The sequence below is a fragment of the Panthera leo genome, chromosome A1 (genome assembly GCF_018350215.1).
Source record: "Panthera leo isolate Ple1 chromosome A1, P.leo_Ple1_pat1.1, whole genome shotgun sequence".
Lineage (NCBI taxonomy): Eukaryota > Metazoa > Chordata > Mammalia > Carnivora > Felidae > Panthera > Panthera leo.
Window position 1 is genome coordinate 24,250,196 of NC_056679.1, and position 15,818 is coordinate 24,266,013.

A 15,818-nucleotide genomic window follows, 5' to 3' on the forward strand; every position below is an offset into this window, starting at 1 on the left:
GGCTGTTCTCTCCCCTTGGTACTGCGGTCTCAGTGGTCTCTTGCTGGGACTGACAGTAGGGGAGGGACCACTATTCCTAACAGTTGGCTTCAATTCCCTCAAGATCACCTCCTCGAAAAATGACTGGCCAACAAAAGTAAACGTGCTACCCTCATAGCACACACGTTGCCTCTTCAATCCTGTCCCGCCACCCACCGGCACACAGCCAGCCTCTCACCATCTTTGGGACCCAGCCAACGAAGAGTTTCCCAATCCACAGTGAATACCACTGCCGATTTTTTTCTTCTACCTCTAGTCCCATTCAAACTGCTCATAAATGCCACGATCTAAATGAAATTATTTGGTGTACCAGGACACATCGTAAATGATTTCGAGATGGGCAGAATCACTGCTCGGTGCTTGTCTAGTATACCCTTCCGGGTTGTCTATGTTTTTCATGGTCTTTGACTTACTTTACAACCCTGTAACTTGTTCTAACACTGAAAACTGATAGTAATACAAGTAATTTTCGTGCATAGAAACACAGACAAATTGGGGCACCTGGGTGGCTCAGTTGGTTAAGCATCCGACTTCGGCTCAGGTCATGATCTCACGGTCTGTGAGTTCAAGCCCCGCATCGGGCTTGGTGCTTACAGCTCAGAGCCTGGAGCCTGCTTCAGAGTCTTGTGTCTCCCTCTCTCTCTGCCCCTCCCCCAATCATGCTCTGTCTCTGTCTCTCTCAAAAATAAATAAACATTAAAAAAATTTTTTTAAAAAGCACAAATTGTCATGAGTGCAGTGGAACTGCAACTGATTGCTGCCCTCTCACAACTATTCATAAATTCACTTCGGTAAGCCCACTAGCGTGAGTGCATGCGTGTGTTTGTGCGTGCTGAGTTCTCCTTTAAACAGGTTGTAACATCTTACTGGTTTCTTCATTAATTAGTGAACTATATATATTTATATACTATTATATATTACATACATATAATCTTTGATGGATGTTATATTTGTATGAGAGTCATGATTTTTACCTTTTTTTAATGTTTATTTTTGACAGAGAGAGAGACAGAGCGGGGAGGGGCAGAGAGAGAGGGAGACACAGAATCCGAAGCAGGCTCCAGGCTCTGAGCTGTCAGCACAGAGCCCGATGAGGGGCTCGAACTCACAGACCGTGAGATCATGACCTGAGCCGAAGTTGGACACTCAACCGACTGAGCCACCCAGGCACCCCTGATTTTTACCTTTTTAAAAGAATTACCCTTTAACGGGTGATTAGTTTCAACTATAGGGATGTGGCGTTGCAACGTTAAAATTTCACTGCAGACAATTTAAAGACTCAGTTGCTTCAGACTTCTGGTCAAGGTCATTCTTTTTTTTCATTATGTAATATAGAGCTCTCAGAACCTCTGAAAAAATCCTCTCACCCCCTCCAAAAAAATTCCAATCCTATAAAGGAGTTAGGGAAAAGAAAAAAAAAAACATCTTATGAACCAATGTCTTAAAAATTAACAATTGTTTGAGCACCGGTGATGACACATATATTATTTGTACTTTGCAGTAATTTTTTTCTCAAAAGAAATTGCACATTTTATTTGATAGGTAATAAAAAAAATAAAATAAAAAATAAAAAAAATAAAAAATAAAATAAAAAAAAATAAAGATTTTTTTTTTAAGTACTAAATGAGAAAATAAGTCAGTTTGGATGGCAGCTCTGTGTAACACACTTTATGCTTTAGTGTTTCCTGGGCCTTTCTGTCTTCTACTTGTATTTCATTTTTTCCTTCAATACATGGAGTCCATACAGATTACCTGGGCTCTGAATATAACAACATGAAGGGACATACTTTTTAACCTCGTCCTTTTTTAGGCATGAGGTCAGTTCTTAAAGGAGTCAGTGGGTGATAAAAATTCTTCTAAATTAGTGCTTACAAACTGGTGTTCTGGAAAGCACTGTTCTGGGAGATGCTAAACGGTAGGTCACACAAAAAAAGAGGGGAAGAGTTCTGTGTTGCTTGGAGACATATAGTACAGATTAGCACAATACATGGGCTTTGGGCTTTTTTGTTTGCTTGTTTGTCTGTTTGTTTAAGTATACCTATATCCGACAGAACACTTTTCCATAGAATATACTTTGGGAAAACAATGTCTTATTTATTCCTTAATTGATCCAATGGCATCACTGAGGTTAGAAATAAATAACTGTTTTTCAACCCCCTATGGAGTCTGGCGAGTAAGTTTCCTCCAGATGTATTATTCTCTATTCGTGAACAGATGAATTAATCACTGAGTGAAAGGGGTCAATTTTCTTATGTTATTTTCACATTCCTTTCTGCTATGGCTTGCCAGCTGCCAAGTGGGGTATCAGAAAAACACTGCCTGATTTCATAAGGTTAACGTGGATATGCTTAGATTAATAGATAACAGTTCCACATGATCCAACGCTGAAAGTGACCCAAATCTTCTGGCTATTTTCTTACTGTTCACAGAGATTATCTCATTCCACCTGTCGTGACAGTCCATCTGGTCCAGAGAGTATGAAGGTGTTCCAAGAAATGGCAGGAGGTGAAAAAACAATGCCTCACAGAATAAACTCTGTCACCTAAACATTCCATCGCTTGAGTGCTTCCAGATAAAGAACCACAGAATATGTATTTATTCTTGACTTAACTTATCTTCCCTGGAGAAGTCTATTTATGATTATTACGCATGCTGAAATTCTTGGCTGCATTATTTTACCAAGATCGCCCCTCCCTGAGCTCTCACAGCACAGGTATTCTTTTCAGAAGTAGGGTAATATTTTTTACATCATATTCTACAATTTTTCAGCTACTACAGTCTATTTTTTTTTTTTACTTTTGAAAATGAATTGGGGCGCCTGGGTGGCTCAGTCGGTTAAGCGTCCGACTTCGGCTCAGGTCACGATATCGCGGTCCGCGAATTCGAGCCCCGAGTCGGCTCTGGGCTGATGGCTCAGAGCCTGGAACCTGCTTCCAATTCTGTGTCTCCCTCTCTCTCTGCCCCTCCCCCGTTCATGCTGTGTCTCTCTCTGTCTCAAAAATAAACAAACGTTAAAAAAAAAAAATTAAAAAAAAAAAAAAAAAGAAAATGAAGCAATACATTTAGATTTGAATTGGGAAGCTGAGAAAACCAAGACTGTCTTTTTCCTCAAAAGCAACTCTTGTAAAAAAATTTTTTATTTGTCCTGTTACTATCATTGTTACTAACAAGCAAATAAGAACAGCAAGGAAACCAAAGCGAAGCCCTGGACTGGCCCTCACACCTCCAGACTGCAGTCAAAACCCACTCACCTTTAAAAAGCCCTAATTCAAAAAAAAAAAAAAAGAGGTTAGAGTGGGAGAGAACCAAAGCATAAGAGACTGTTAAAAACTGAGAACAAACTGAGGGTTGATGGGGGGTGGGAGGGAGGGAAGGGTGGGTGATGGGTATTGAGGAGGGCACCTTTTGGGATGAGCACTGGGTGTTGTATGGAAACCAATTTGACAATAAATTTCATATATTAAAAAATAAATAAATTAATTAATTAATCAATTAAATAAAATAAAATAAAATAAAAAAATAAAAATAAATAAATAAAAAGCCCTAATTCCTTGTTTGGAGGTTCCAGCAGGGGAACGCAGCTACTCACATACCCTTGACCAAAGAACGGTCCTCCTCTATCAGAGAAGGTTGTCCTCTTTGATCCAGTGTGCAGCTTTGGGAGGGACGCACATGGAGGGGTGAGGAAGGAAGGAGACACCCGCCTAGCCAGCCAGATCAGCCGAATCAATGCTGGTGATCAACGGGGTGACAGATTTGCAAATGCCATAAAGGATAAAGGTTTAGTATCCAAAATCTATAAAGAACTTACCAAACTCAACACCCAAAAAACAAATAATCTAGTGAATAAATGGGCAGAAGACATGAATAGACACTTTTCCAAAGAAGACATCCAGATGGTCAACAGACACATGACAAGATGCTCAACATCACTCATCATCAGAGAAATACAAATCAAAGCCACACTGAGACACCACCTCACACTGGTCAGAGTGGCTAAAATGAACAAATCAGGAAACTACAGGTGCTGGCGAGGATGCAGAGAAATAGGAACCTTCTTGTACTGGGAATGCAAACTGGTGCAGCCGCTCTGGAAAACGTGTGGAGGTTCCTCAAAAAGGTAAAAATAGAACTATCCTATGACCCAGCAATAGCACTACTAGGAATTTACCCAAGGGATACAGGAGTGCTGATGCATAGGGGCACAGGTACCCCAATGTTTATAGCAGCACTTTCAACAATAGCCAAATTAAGGAAAGAGCCTAAATGCCCATCAATTGATGAATGGATAAAGAAGATGTGGTTTATGTATACAATGGAATACTACTTGGCGATAAGAAAGAATGAAATCCTGCCATTTGTAGCAACGTGGATGGAACTGGAAGGTATTAAGCTGAGTGAAATAAGTCAGTCAGAGAAAGAAAGACATATATTTTCACTCATATGTGGATCTTGAGAAACTTAACAGAAGACCATGAGGAAAGGGAAGGGGAAAAAATAGTTACAAACAGAGATGGAGGAAGGCAAACCATAAGAGACTCTTAAATACAGAGAACAAACTGAGGGTGGATGGGGGTACAGTGGGGGAGAGGGGGGAAATGGGTGATGGGCATTGAGGAGAGCACTTGTTGGGATGAGCACTGGCTGTTGTATGTAAGCAATGAATCATGGGAATCCACCAAAAACCAAGAGCACACTTTACACACTGTATGTTAGCCAATTTGACAGTAAATTATGTATTTTTTAAAAAAGCCCTAGGGCGCCTGGGTGGCGCAGTCGGTTAAGCGTCCGACTTCAGCCAGGTCACGATCTCGCGGTCCGTGAGTTCGAGCCCCGCGTCAGGCTCTGGGCTGATGGCTCGGAGCCTGGAGCCTGTTTCCGATTCTGTGTCTCCCTCTCTCTCTGCCCCTCCCCCGTTCATGCTCTGTCTCTCTCTGTCCCAAAAATAAATAAAAAAAAAAAAAAAAAAAAAAAAACGTTGATAAAAAAGCCCTAATTCCATCTGACCTTCATGTTAAAACAGCAGGGAAGAAGGTACGGATGATGCTAACTAGGCAGAATCCAACAAAGAAAGGACTGAAGATTAAGAAGTCAAATTCTTGCACACTCCAATTTAATGAGGCAAAGGCTTCAAGACTTGTTCTCATCTAATTTTATAATAAAATGATTTAACTCATAGAAATTCGGTATCAAGTCAAAGTTCGTTTTTAGCCAACCAACAAAGTATACTATTACAAGGGTAAGAGAGGGCATCAGATCTCACTAAGAAGCCACAATACAGAGTTTTTTCACTACACATTCCAGTCACTGAGACTCTTTTCCATTAAGGATCCCACAATACTACAGTTTTTTCCTGCTTTCAAAGTAGTACTGTCCTTCCACTCTCAATATGTTTAAACACTTTTTTTATTTGAAAACTATCCCAAATTTAAGAAGTGAGAAAGAATGAAAGAGCTAAGTTAACCAATAGGGAGTACCCAAAGTAGGCAGAAATAATAGAAAAATGGAGGAGGGGCAATATGAAAAAAGACAAAGACAATGATGAAATACATGAATCTTCAGGCTCACAGAGCAAAACAAAGTTTATAGCTAGGTAAATCAAGATAGAGCTATACATAACATAGCAAAAAATAGAGAGCAACAAAGATAAGAAGTTAGGGGGAGAAATCAAAAGGAAAAACATAAAAATTCTCAACAAGCCTAAATCATTTGGATTAGCAAAGGATTTCTCTATAGCAAAACAGAAGCCAGAAAACACAGCATCTCTGAAATATAACAGAAAAGAACTGTAACTTAAAACTTTACACTAATACAGCCTGAAGTTTTATCCCAAGAACTGAACCTTCCTTCAACAATGAGGTGAAAAGACATTTCAGAAAAAAGACTGTATTTACCACAAACATTATCACTAAAGAAACTTCTTAAGAACGCATGCTATAAACAAAGAGATTCATCCTAAAAAGAGTGAGATGAAAAAGCAGAGAATCTGGTAAAAAATACAGATAAGTGCAAATAAGCATCAGTTCACTCAAATCAAGGTAAAAAGCAAGAGGGACCTAAAATATAGAATAAAAATAATATACATTTGCAGAGGAGTGCTTGCCATTAAAGCTTTCTGTGAATGTTATCAATTTGGGGAGGATGAGAGAGGCATTTTTTACCTTTAGATCTTTAGGCTTTTGCAATTTATAGGTAACCTTTCAATTAAATGTATAAAGATATAATGACAAACTTCTAAACCAGAGAAAGAAAAAAACTGGAATAAACAAAACTTGGAATATTCAATAGAAGCTAGGAAAGGGCAGGGAAAAAGAAGCAAAGATAATCTTGATAAACAAAATACAAAGTAAGAAGAAAAATATAAATCCACATACATACGTACCTAAACTAAGGTTGAAAGGTTGAAAATGAGGAAGTGAAAACATGTATGTGAGCAAAAGACACCTAAAGAAAGCTAAGACGTAACTATTAATTTCATATACAATAGACTGTAAGTCAAAAAAAAAAGTGTTTTAGGGATAAAGTGAATCACTACACAATGATAAAACTTGCAGTTTGTAAGAAAGACATACACTTTGGAACTTGGGCTCAAAATACCTGGCCTATAACTTGGTCTTAAAATACATCTATTAAGAATTGATGGAATTACAGGGGTAAAAACCAACAGATCCACAATCATCCTATTTTGCTTAAAGCGCATCTCTCAGTAACAGATATATATTAAACAGGCAAAACGTGTTAGGGTAAAGACAAGATGAGCTGCATACTTAATGGATTTACTAGAATCCACATACAACACTTAGAGGACATACATACTTTCAGAATACTTACAAAATTAACTACACACAGGCTACAAAGCAAATCTCAACCAAGGTAGAGAATCAACATCAGACAAAATATTTTCTAAACACGGCGCGGTAACATTAAAAATCAATTATAGAAGGTAACTTGAAGAATCTACTCTATAGTAAATGCATGGGTCAAAGAAGTAATATTGAAAAGTAGAAAGGTTTTAAGAGTGATTTAAAAAATCCCACACATCACAACTTATAGGACTCAGCTAAAGCGCTACATACAGGGAAATTCATAACCTTAAATGCTCCTATGAGATTAATGAATGACATACCCTAAACTCTAGAAATTAGAAAAAAAATAAACATATAAGAAAATAGATGGAATTATGACAGATAAAAATCAGAAACTAATGAAATAGAAGATAAAAACCCAAAAACATTGGTCACTAAAATTAAAAGATGATCCAACAAAAAAATACACAATCAAAACAGACAGACTTCTAAAAAAAGGGGGATAAGGGAACACAAATCCACAGTATTCGGAATTTGAAAGGCAAACCAACTACAGATACAATAGAAATGTGTAAAATTACAAAAGTCCTCCTTTATCTCAATATTTGTGTTGGTCTCCTGGACAATTCTCTAGCAACTATTTTTAAGACTATGAAACTCCTAAAGGGCATAGTTAGCATTAGACAAGATAACAAAGGTGAAGATGTCAGGCAAACTATAAATGCCATCAAAATAAACTCCACTAATTTCTATTATTCTTATTTATGAACCAGGGTGGCTGGGAGACAAATCACTTTCCTATTTCCTGTCTACAGTAAAGGGTTGTTGAAGGACCCATATATGATGGTGCAACAGCTAAATCCTATTTGGCTATTAAGAGGTGACAGCCACGATGACAATGACAGTGAGGAAGATTATTCCAAAAACCCACACCCTCCTCCTTGTGTATACGCTCTTTTTCTCTTTCCCTCTTCTTTTTTTTTTTTTTTTTTTTTAAATTTTTTTTTTTTCCAACATTTTTTATTTATTTTTGGGACAGAGAGAGACAGAGCATGAACGGGGGAGGGGCAGAGAGAGAGGGAGACACAGAATCGGAAACAGGCTCCAGGCTCCGAGCCATCAGCCCAGAGCCTGACGCGGGGCTCGAACTCACGGACCGCGAGATCGTGACCTGGCTGAAGTCGGACGCTTAACCGACTGCGCCACCCAGGCGCCCCTCTCTTTCCCTCTTCTTGATGACAGTACTTGTCACTGCAAACTGCAATATTCTTAGAAGAAACAGAATAAGCTGAATATTGACAAAATGGCAATGTTTCAGAGGGTTTTTATCTGTCTAGCTAGAAAAATAAATTAATTTACACCTTGTTCGTTTTGACTTGCAGAAAAAAACCTTGAGAATTACTATATACAAAACATCTAAATAATGAATTAGCCATAGGTATTTACCCTATTTTCGGAGGGAAAATCTTCAGCACAAAGATCTTACAAATTTTATTAAGATCAGAAGCAGAACTGAAAACAAAATCAACACATTCTGACAGCGCTCTAGCCATCAAAGCCATAATGTCCCTTTTGTGTCTCTCTGTTCCTGTTTAATACAAACACTGATCTAAAACAACATCTATTATCAGGTGACATGTATAATGGAAAAATCCTCTTTGGAAGTCTTGCCAAGTATGAACTATACTAAAAGGAATGGAATCTGGTAAGAAATATCCTACTATTAACTCATTCACCCTTAATAAAGCCTGACAGCTACCAATGCCAATGTACAGAATTTTACAGGTGCTACAATTTATAAATATATTAAAAATTTTAGAGACCACTGTCTCTAGGTTCTGCCTTGAAAACAAATGCCCAGTGGGCACACTAGAAAAGACAAGGCTTAACCCATACACTGTTGGTCGTGCTATTGATGAGTCTGGTGGCCATTTCCAACTCTAGCATTCTACAAAAAATATCTTCAAATTTTAAGATAATGCTTCCAAATTCCAACATGGTTTGCTGTGTTTTGGTGTCTTCCTGCTGATCTGTCATTTGATAAAACACAGCCTAGCTTCCAAAGGTCAGTTCCAAAATAGCTCATTTTCCCTTTGAAAATAAAGTAAGACCTTCATAAAAGGATTTGGGATACACGTTTGTCTTGAACTGAACAAATCTCCCCTTTTTCAATGTAGGAAGACACCATCAATTTTCTCAGTTTCTAGAAAGAATAAATGCTATCTTACAGTTAAGACCTTCAGAAATGTCAGTGGCAAGGCGAGGGATACAATTAAAATTCTTAGGAATAAAAAATTAATTCAGTTCACAACCGAAATATAAAATCTGTGCTAAGGTAACCTTAGCACGCAAGATGCTTCTCCAAATCCTTCAGATAGTGAGATATTCTTAGGATTAAAGATTATTTCTCAGAAGGACCTCCCCAAACCGCCCCCCCCCCCAACCCCACCAAAGGAATGTAGGGATACAGGTTATATGGCCATCAGGAAGTTGGCTCTTTCTGCACATTGTTTAGCAGCCAAAAAGGATGCCAGGCTTCAGAAAAAGCATCCAAAACAGATTCCTTTTATGGTATGATAACATTTTGTTCAAGAGACTGCCCTTTCCTTCACAGGCAATGCCTCAGAAACTATTCCTAAATAGACTGATAGACACAGGGGGGCTTCTAATGAAGAAGCCAGCTCTTGATGTGTGTGTTTCACCCTCGGAAAGTAAAACCAACTCACCAGGAGTTCTGGAAGCAATATGATCAAATGCTGTAAAGAACTTCCATTTTTGGCAGTTTCTATTCCTGAACCTCTCTGAGATGAAACTTTTAAGCTAAAGTCCCTAGTCTTAGACTCGTAACACCCCTCTGTTGCCAAGCGTTTTGCTAGTCCGGGTTATTCTATTTTCCTAAGGTACATTTTCTCCATGGGTCTAATCAACAACAGCCTCTCCAGCACCTTAAAATAGAGTTTAAACTTTGAAAGGCTTTCCTGTGTAGCTCAGGTTCAAAGTGTTTGTTCTCTATAGGAACAGCTCTTGCTTGATCGTTTTTATTGTTCTTGGCCACATTTCTGGGATTAAGACACTTTATAACAGGAAGAAACACAGTGGCACCTACACTAAACTAACATAACCTTCTGTTGTGAACACCAAGACGCAGAGATTAAAAGCCCTGAGACTTCAAACACAGGCTACATAAACAGCAATAAATTAGCATTTTCCACGAGTCTGACATTTCTATCATGTGGGAAGACGCTGAAGTGTTTTTCACTGTATTTCACAGTGAGGAGTTTTATCTTGCATGTGCTAATTACACCCATCTCTAGTCTAAGACAGGAATTGGGTTTCTGGCACTAAGCAGCCATTGACAGTTAGAGATAACATCTCTGAGACATCCCTGCAGCCAAGAAGCTGTGTAGGCAATGGGGAGCACCACCACCACCACCACCACCACCATCATCTCCATTGTCATCCCGACCACCATCACCATCAAATATTTATGGCTGTTTCCTCTGCTGAAATGCCCAATATATCCCACAGGGTGTGATCAGTTTTGGATGTTTCCCGTCAATGCAAAGTAGCTTCATATGGCATCTCTCCTACTTTAAAACATACAGCACTAGTGAGTTCTATATGTGATTTATTAAAAAAGAGAAAAAATTAAAAATACAGTGAGACCGTGTTTAATTTTAAGGATAGAAACATGCAATCTGTGAAAATCTGAAAAGCAACATCTCTACACTATTTTATCTAAACAGCTCTTTACTCGTAGTTCACAGAAATACGAGGAAAAACCCCTAAGCACTATGGAAGAGAAAGCAGCTTCAGGTACTGATTTGTAAAGTCTGATGAACATGCCTATTTGCTAAAGTTGTGTCAGAACAGGCTACAGCTGACAGAGTCCGCATTAAGTGTGTGCCTAAAAGCAATTTACAGTTGGTCTTTAATTTTCTAAAATTTATAGATTTCCCTGATACCTCTAGACTGGTGATGAGGTCATGATTTGATGATACACTTCTGTCTAGAGTATAAGCTTCTTTCTGTGGCATAATCCCCCATTTGTCACAGAAAAAAAAAAAAACTGCACGAAGACAACTCAGTTCTTCTATGACGCAGTATGTCTGCGGCTTCCTGAGTCCCCTGCTCCTTTTTCAAGTACACAGATTGACAGCCTCTCTTCCAAAGGCCAAAGTCAACAGGAGTCCACTATGCCCCTTCACCATACCCAAAAAGAAATAAATTTTATTTCGTTGACTTGATTTTCATGAGGGGTAGAAAGGAACTGAAAAGGCCACAGTGCCCAATCCTGGATATTGTGGACGGGACATGTATCATGATCCCACACAAGCACAATATTCTAAATGCCTTCCTGGTTAGCAGCATGACGGTGGCGAGGAGTGGAGTAGGAGCCTGAGCACGAGAAGAACTCACACAGACTACACTATTGTGTGGATGATGCCACTCAACATCTTAGAAGAGATCATGATTTCATTAGATGCCACTGGTATTTTCCAGGCATCATTATATATTTGCAAGTAATATTATGTATTATATATTTGCAAATAAACAGATGTGACAGTCATCTACTATTTTACAAGTTACAAATAAATCTTTTAGGCAAATACAACATTGTACCTCAAATCACTATCAAACACAAAAATAACTCAATTGCAAATGGTCCAATTCTTAGAAGACCTATTCCAACTAAACCCAATAAATTGGGAATTAAAGGCTCTATAATTGAACAAAGGGCCCATCTTCCTGGTCACTTTAAAGCTTTCCCTATGTTATTTTATGTTACACATTTATACTCGTGAAGTAAATTTAAAAAAGGGTATCAAAAATAATTACATATACATATCAAAAATTATTACATATATATTATATATAATAATTACATATATATGTGTGTATATATATATATATATATATACACACACACACACACAAGCATGCATACACACACACACACACACACACACACACACACACACACACACAGGACCTGGCTTTCAAAGAGTTTAGAGGATGTACTTACGTTTTCATATACCCTGATACAACACCTAAAAAGTAAGAGACATACTTTTTTTCTTAATTTTCTATATGTAGCTCTCAATTCCTTTAAAGAGTCAGGATTCAGCACTACAGAATAGGTATTAAAGCGTAGAGATGTGAGCAAAGAAAGACAACACAAAACAAAAGTGATCTATATAAAAGGGGAAAAGGATAGAGGCAAACGAGAAATTAAGCAGATAGAAAACACTTAAAGAGTTGGGTGTTCAACAACCCCTTTCTTTCTTCTTCCTATTACCTAGCAGTTCACCACAAAACTGTCTGCAATATGCCCACATTGTTCCTCTTCAGCATCATCAGTCTCAATGACTCTGTTCTTGCCCTTAAAGGTTCTGAAATCCACACTTCAATACATCCTTTCTATCATCTGAAGACAACAATGTTACTCTACTCTCAACTAAGCTCGACATGAAAATCATCATACCAAAACCAATTATATTAATGCTTTTAAAACCTAACATAGGGGCGCCTGAGTGGCTCAGTTGGTTAAGCATCCAATATTGGCTCAGGTCATGATGATCTCGCAGTTTGTGAGTTCAAGCCCTGTATCAGGTTCTGTGCTGACAGCTTGGAGCCTGGAACCTGCTTCAGATTCTGTGTCTCCCTCTCTCTCTGCCCCTCCCCCACTCACTCTGTCTCTCTCTTTCCCTCTCAAAAAATAAATACACATTAAAAAAAGTTTTTAAATAAATAAAATATAAAGGTTAAGATTAGATTATTTTAGATTTATAGAATTCTATAGTTTATATTATCCCAGAAGAGTTATGTCATCTATACCCAAAAGTTTCTCATTGTATATGGACTTAGTGTAACAATGCAAAGGTAAATCTTCTTATTTGTTACATGTAGCACTGCTGGATATGAAAATGCCTCAGCGGGACAGATACAGGTAAGTAAAGTGAACACACCAACTGCATATGCTCTTGGGATATTTCCTCCATGCAGACTGGAATTAGAGGGCAGATGTTTCAGGGAAATAGTGAACCAAACTCTGTAGACACCACTACGTTGGCTCCATCCAGCAATTCCAAGGAAATCAACATTCTGGTGTTACGGAAATAGTTTAGACTGTCTCACTCAAGAAAACTCAAAATGGTCAGATGAACTAGAAACCTGGAGAAGTTGAAAGTAAGCTACAGGAGTCTCTAGAGATTATGCTAATAGTAATTTACATCTCATTTACCAAAAAAGTAGTAAAGGCCACTTAAAAACATGAGTAGGACTTTTTTTCACTCCCAAGGAGGATATGCACATGTAATGAAATGCAACAGAAACCCACTCTGACTGCAAAGAAAGCAAGAGAAGACCCCAACTCTCAGTGGCCAGCTGAAAAAAAAAACTAAAAAATAACTGACATTATTATCTATCACAAGTTAATGCTATATCTGGTTCATTGGGAATTTTGCACTTTAAAGTTTGGTATGTTTGTTACACAGCACAAGCCTTGCTAATCAGGTGCTGCTCTTTACACACCAAGATAATGCCACTGACATGAGTGAAGGCTTTGCTCAGGCTTGAACTTTGGAACCTTGCTTTTTTTGCAGAGATAGATTTGATATAACAGCTTCTGTCTCCCTCCTGAGGTCCAGTATGAGTCAAGGAATTAGGAGACAAAGAGCCAAAACCTAGCCAGAGCAGCTGATAGTCACAGCACTAGGTCTAAAACCAAGGCCTTAAAGTAGCTTATTTTCTTAACTTCAGAGCTACTCAGGGGCATTAATATGTGACAGTGTGCTGTGTGTAATTAGAGAATCAACACAGACCACCAGCCTGTCCTCAGCAAATGCTGACCTAACTGAATGGGGTTACAAAGACAGCAAACTTCGTATCTTACTGGAGTTGCTCAGTGCTCTTGAATTTTCTCAGGTGGCCAAAAAGGAACAGGCTCAGACAGTACTAAGTAGAAAATCCAAAGGTACAAAAACTCCCAAAGACCAGCAAGGTCCCAACGGGTCAAAACCTCTAAGTTCTTTTTTCGCTTCCTTTAGCCCTCCTCCTCCCAAAACTACACCAATACCCAAAGACCATATACCAAGCACCAAAGAGACAAAAGGTATAAATGCTGCCATATAAATTACTGTAAAAAAACTAAACACTAGTATGTTGTCATATTGACATTCAGAGAAGTCTAGCACCAAAAACAGTATGAATGGCACTACAAATCTATTATGGAAGGTAGTTCTTTAAAAAATCCTTGTATGATTTACTTCAAAAGATGATCAGGAATTGCCAAGAAGAAAAAACCCTGATAGAAATAGAAGCATCATTATTTGGGGTTCTTTTTCTGCGAATTTGATTACAATCTTTATAGACAACCTACCTCAAGTTTAAGTAAGTCAGCATCTGCAGATTAATGATGGCCTCAGGAATGACTCTGATGCAATTATGATACAGATTAAGAATTTCCAGTGATACAAAATGGCACAATTCCATTGGGACTTCGACCAGTCTGTTTTTAGATAAATCTATGAAAAAAGGAAAGAATGTTTTGTCAATAAATCTTCAACACAATCAAATACAATTATCAACTATCAATACTTTTTTTCCTTAACATGTTTTAAAATAAACATAATCTAAATTTAGGTCATTTTTGGTAGCTCTGTTACTCCAGGGTTGATTTCCTTTTCCTGGCATATTACCCAATTTATATGGAAAAGCCAAAATATTGCTGCAACAGTTTTAGCTTTTTAATTAATTTGGAAACACAGGCCAGATAGAAGGCCTCAACTGAAAATTATTTCAAAGTCATTCTCCCCTAGGTAAGCATGAAAGCTGTATCCCTTAATATACCTGAATATTTAATATTTAGTTTATTTAATTCAGTTTTGTATTCATAACATGTATTGTCTCTTGGAACATGTCTTTTATAACCTCCGCAAACACACACACACAGACAACTAAACAAGTATTTCATTCACTAGCATCACTGAGTACCCACAATGTGTAAGACCAAGATAAATCAATGGCGTCTCTCTTAAGGACAGGCATTGTGCCTGCCACATGACCAGCAATAAAACCAAGCTCTCTTGGCCAAGGATACCAAAGACCTTACTAATGGTGGTCTACAGAGCAGTGTAAACACACAGCATGGTTTACAATACTACCATCTCAACAATAAAAATATGGAATAGTCCGTAAGGTCTAAGTATGGGAATGGTAGACATAACCAAATATAACAAAAGAACTACCACTCTTGAAAACTGTAACCTGACATCAATCATCTCAAGCAGGCTGAGCTGACTGAGGAAGGACTCAATCAGTACGAACGGAAGATGTTTCTTAAATAATATATCATATATACTTAAAGAATCACACTCCATTAAAAAAAAAAAAAGAATATCGAAACAGGTCAATACTCTTACGAAATAGAAGTCAAAGGGATATCCTCCTGACTAACCCGCCAAGAAATAAAAACATAAATAAACAAACACGGGCCTCGATGGCTTCAGGGGTGAATTCTAAGCAGGTTTAAAGGGACAATTATGCTAATATTCAAACTATTCCACACAAGGTAAAAGAAGGTAAGTTTCTAAATACTTATTTGAATAGTAAGGTATAGTACTGATACCAACACCTAACAAGTATCCAAAAAAGAAACTATTTATGAATCTCCCTTCTAACTACTGATGTAAATCCTAAATTTAAAAATTAGCAAGCAGAATTGAGCAGTACATAAAAAGATTAACATACTATAACTATGTGGGATTTATTCTAGGAATACAAGGATTTTGTATTATTTAAACAATTCACTATATAACTAGAGTAAAAGCAAAATCGCTTATGATCACCTCCATAGATACTAAACAGGTATTGATAAAATACTGAATACATTCTTTTTCAAAAACTACTTTATTGAAGTATATCTTCTATATCATAAAACTGACCTATTTCAAGTGATCTCTAGCAACTTTA

General features: G+C 37.8%; 1 protein-coding gene across 4 annotated transcripts in view; it reads right to left on the minus strand.

The window, feature by feature from the left end:
- Positions 1-15,818, minus strand: part of LRCH1 (leucine rich repeats and calponin homology domain containing 1) — a 201,559-nt gene that overhangs the window by 87,630 nt on the left and 98,111 nt on the right. For all 4 annotated transcript variants that reach the window (XM_042918678.1, XM_042918761.1, XM_042918850.1 and 1 more), the window contains exon 2: positions 14,227-14,371. In XM_042918678.1, coding sequence (XP_042774612.1) covers positions 14,227-14,371 — 145 coding nt within the window. The remainder of the gene's footprint in view (positions 1-14,226; positions 14,372-15,818) is intronic.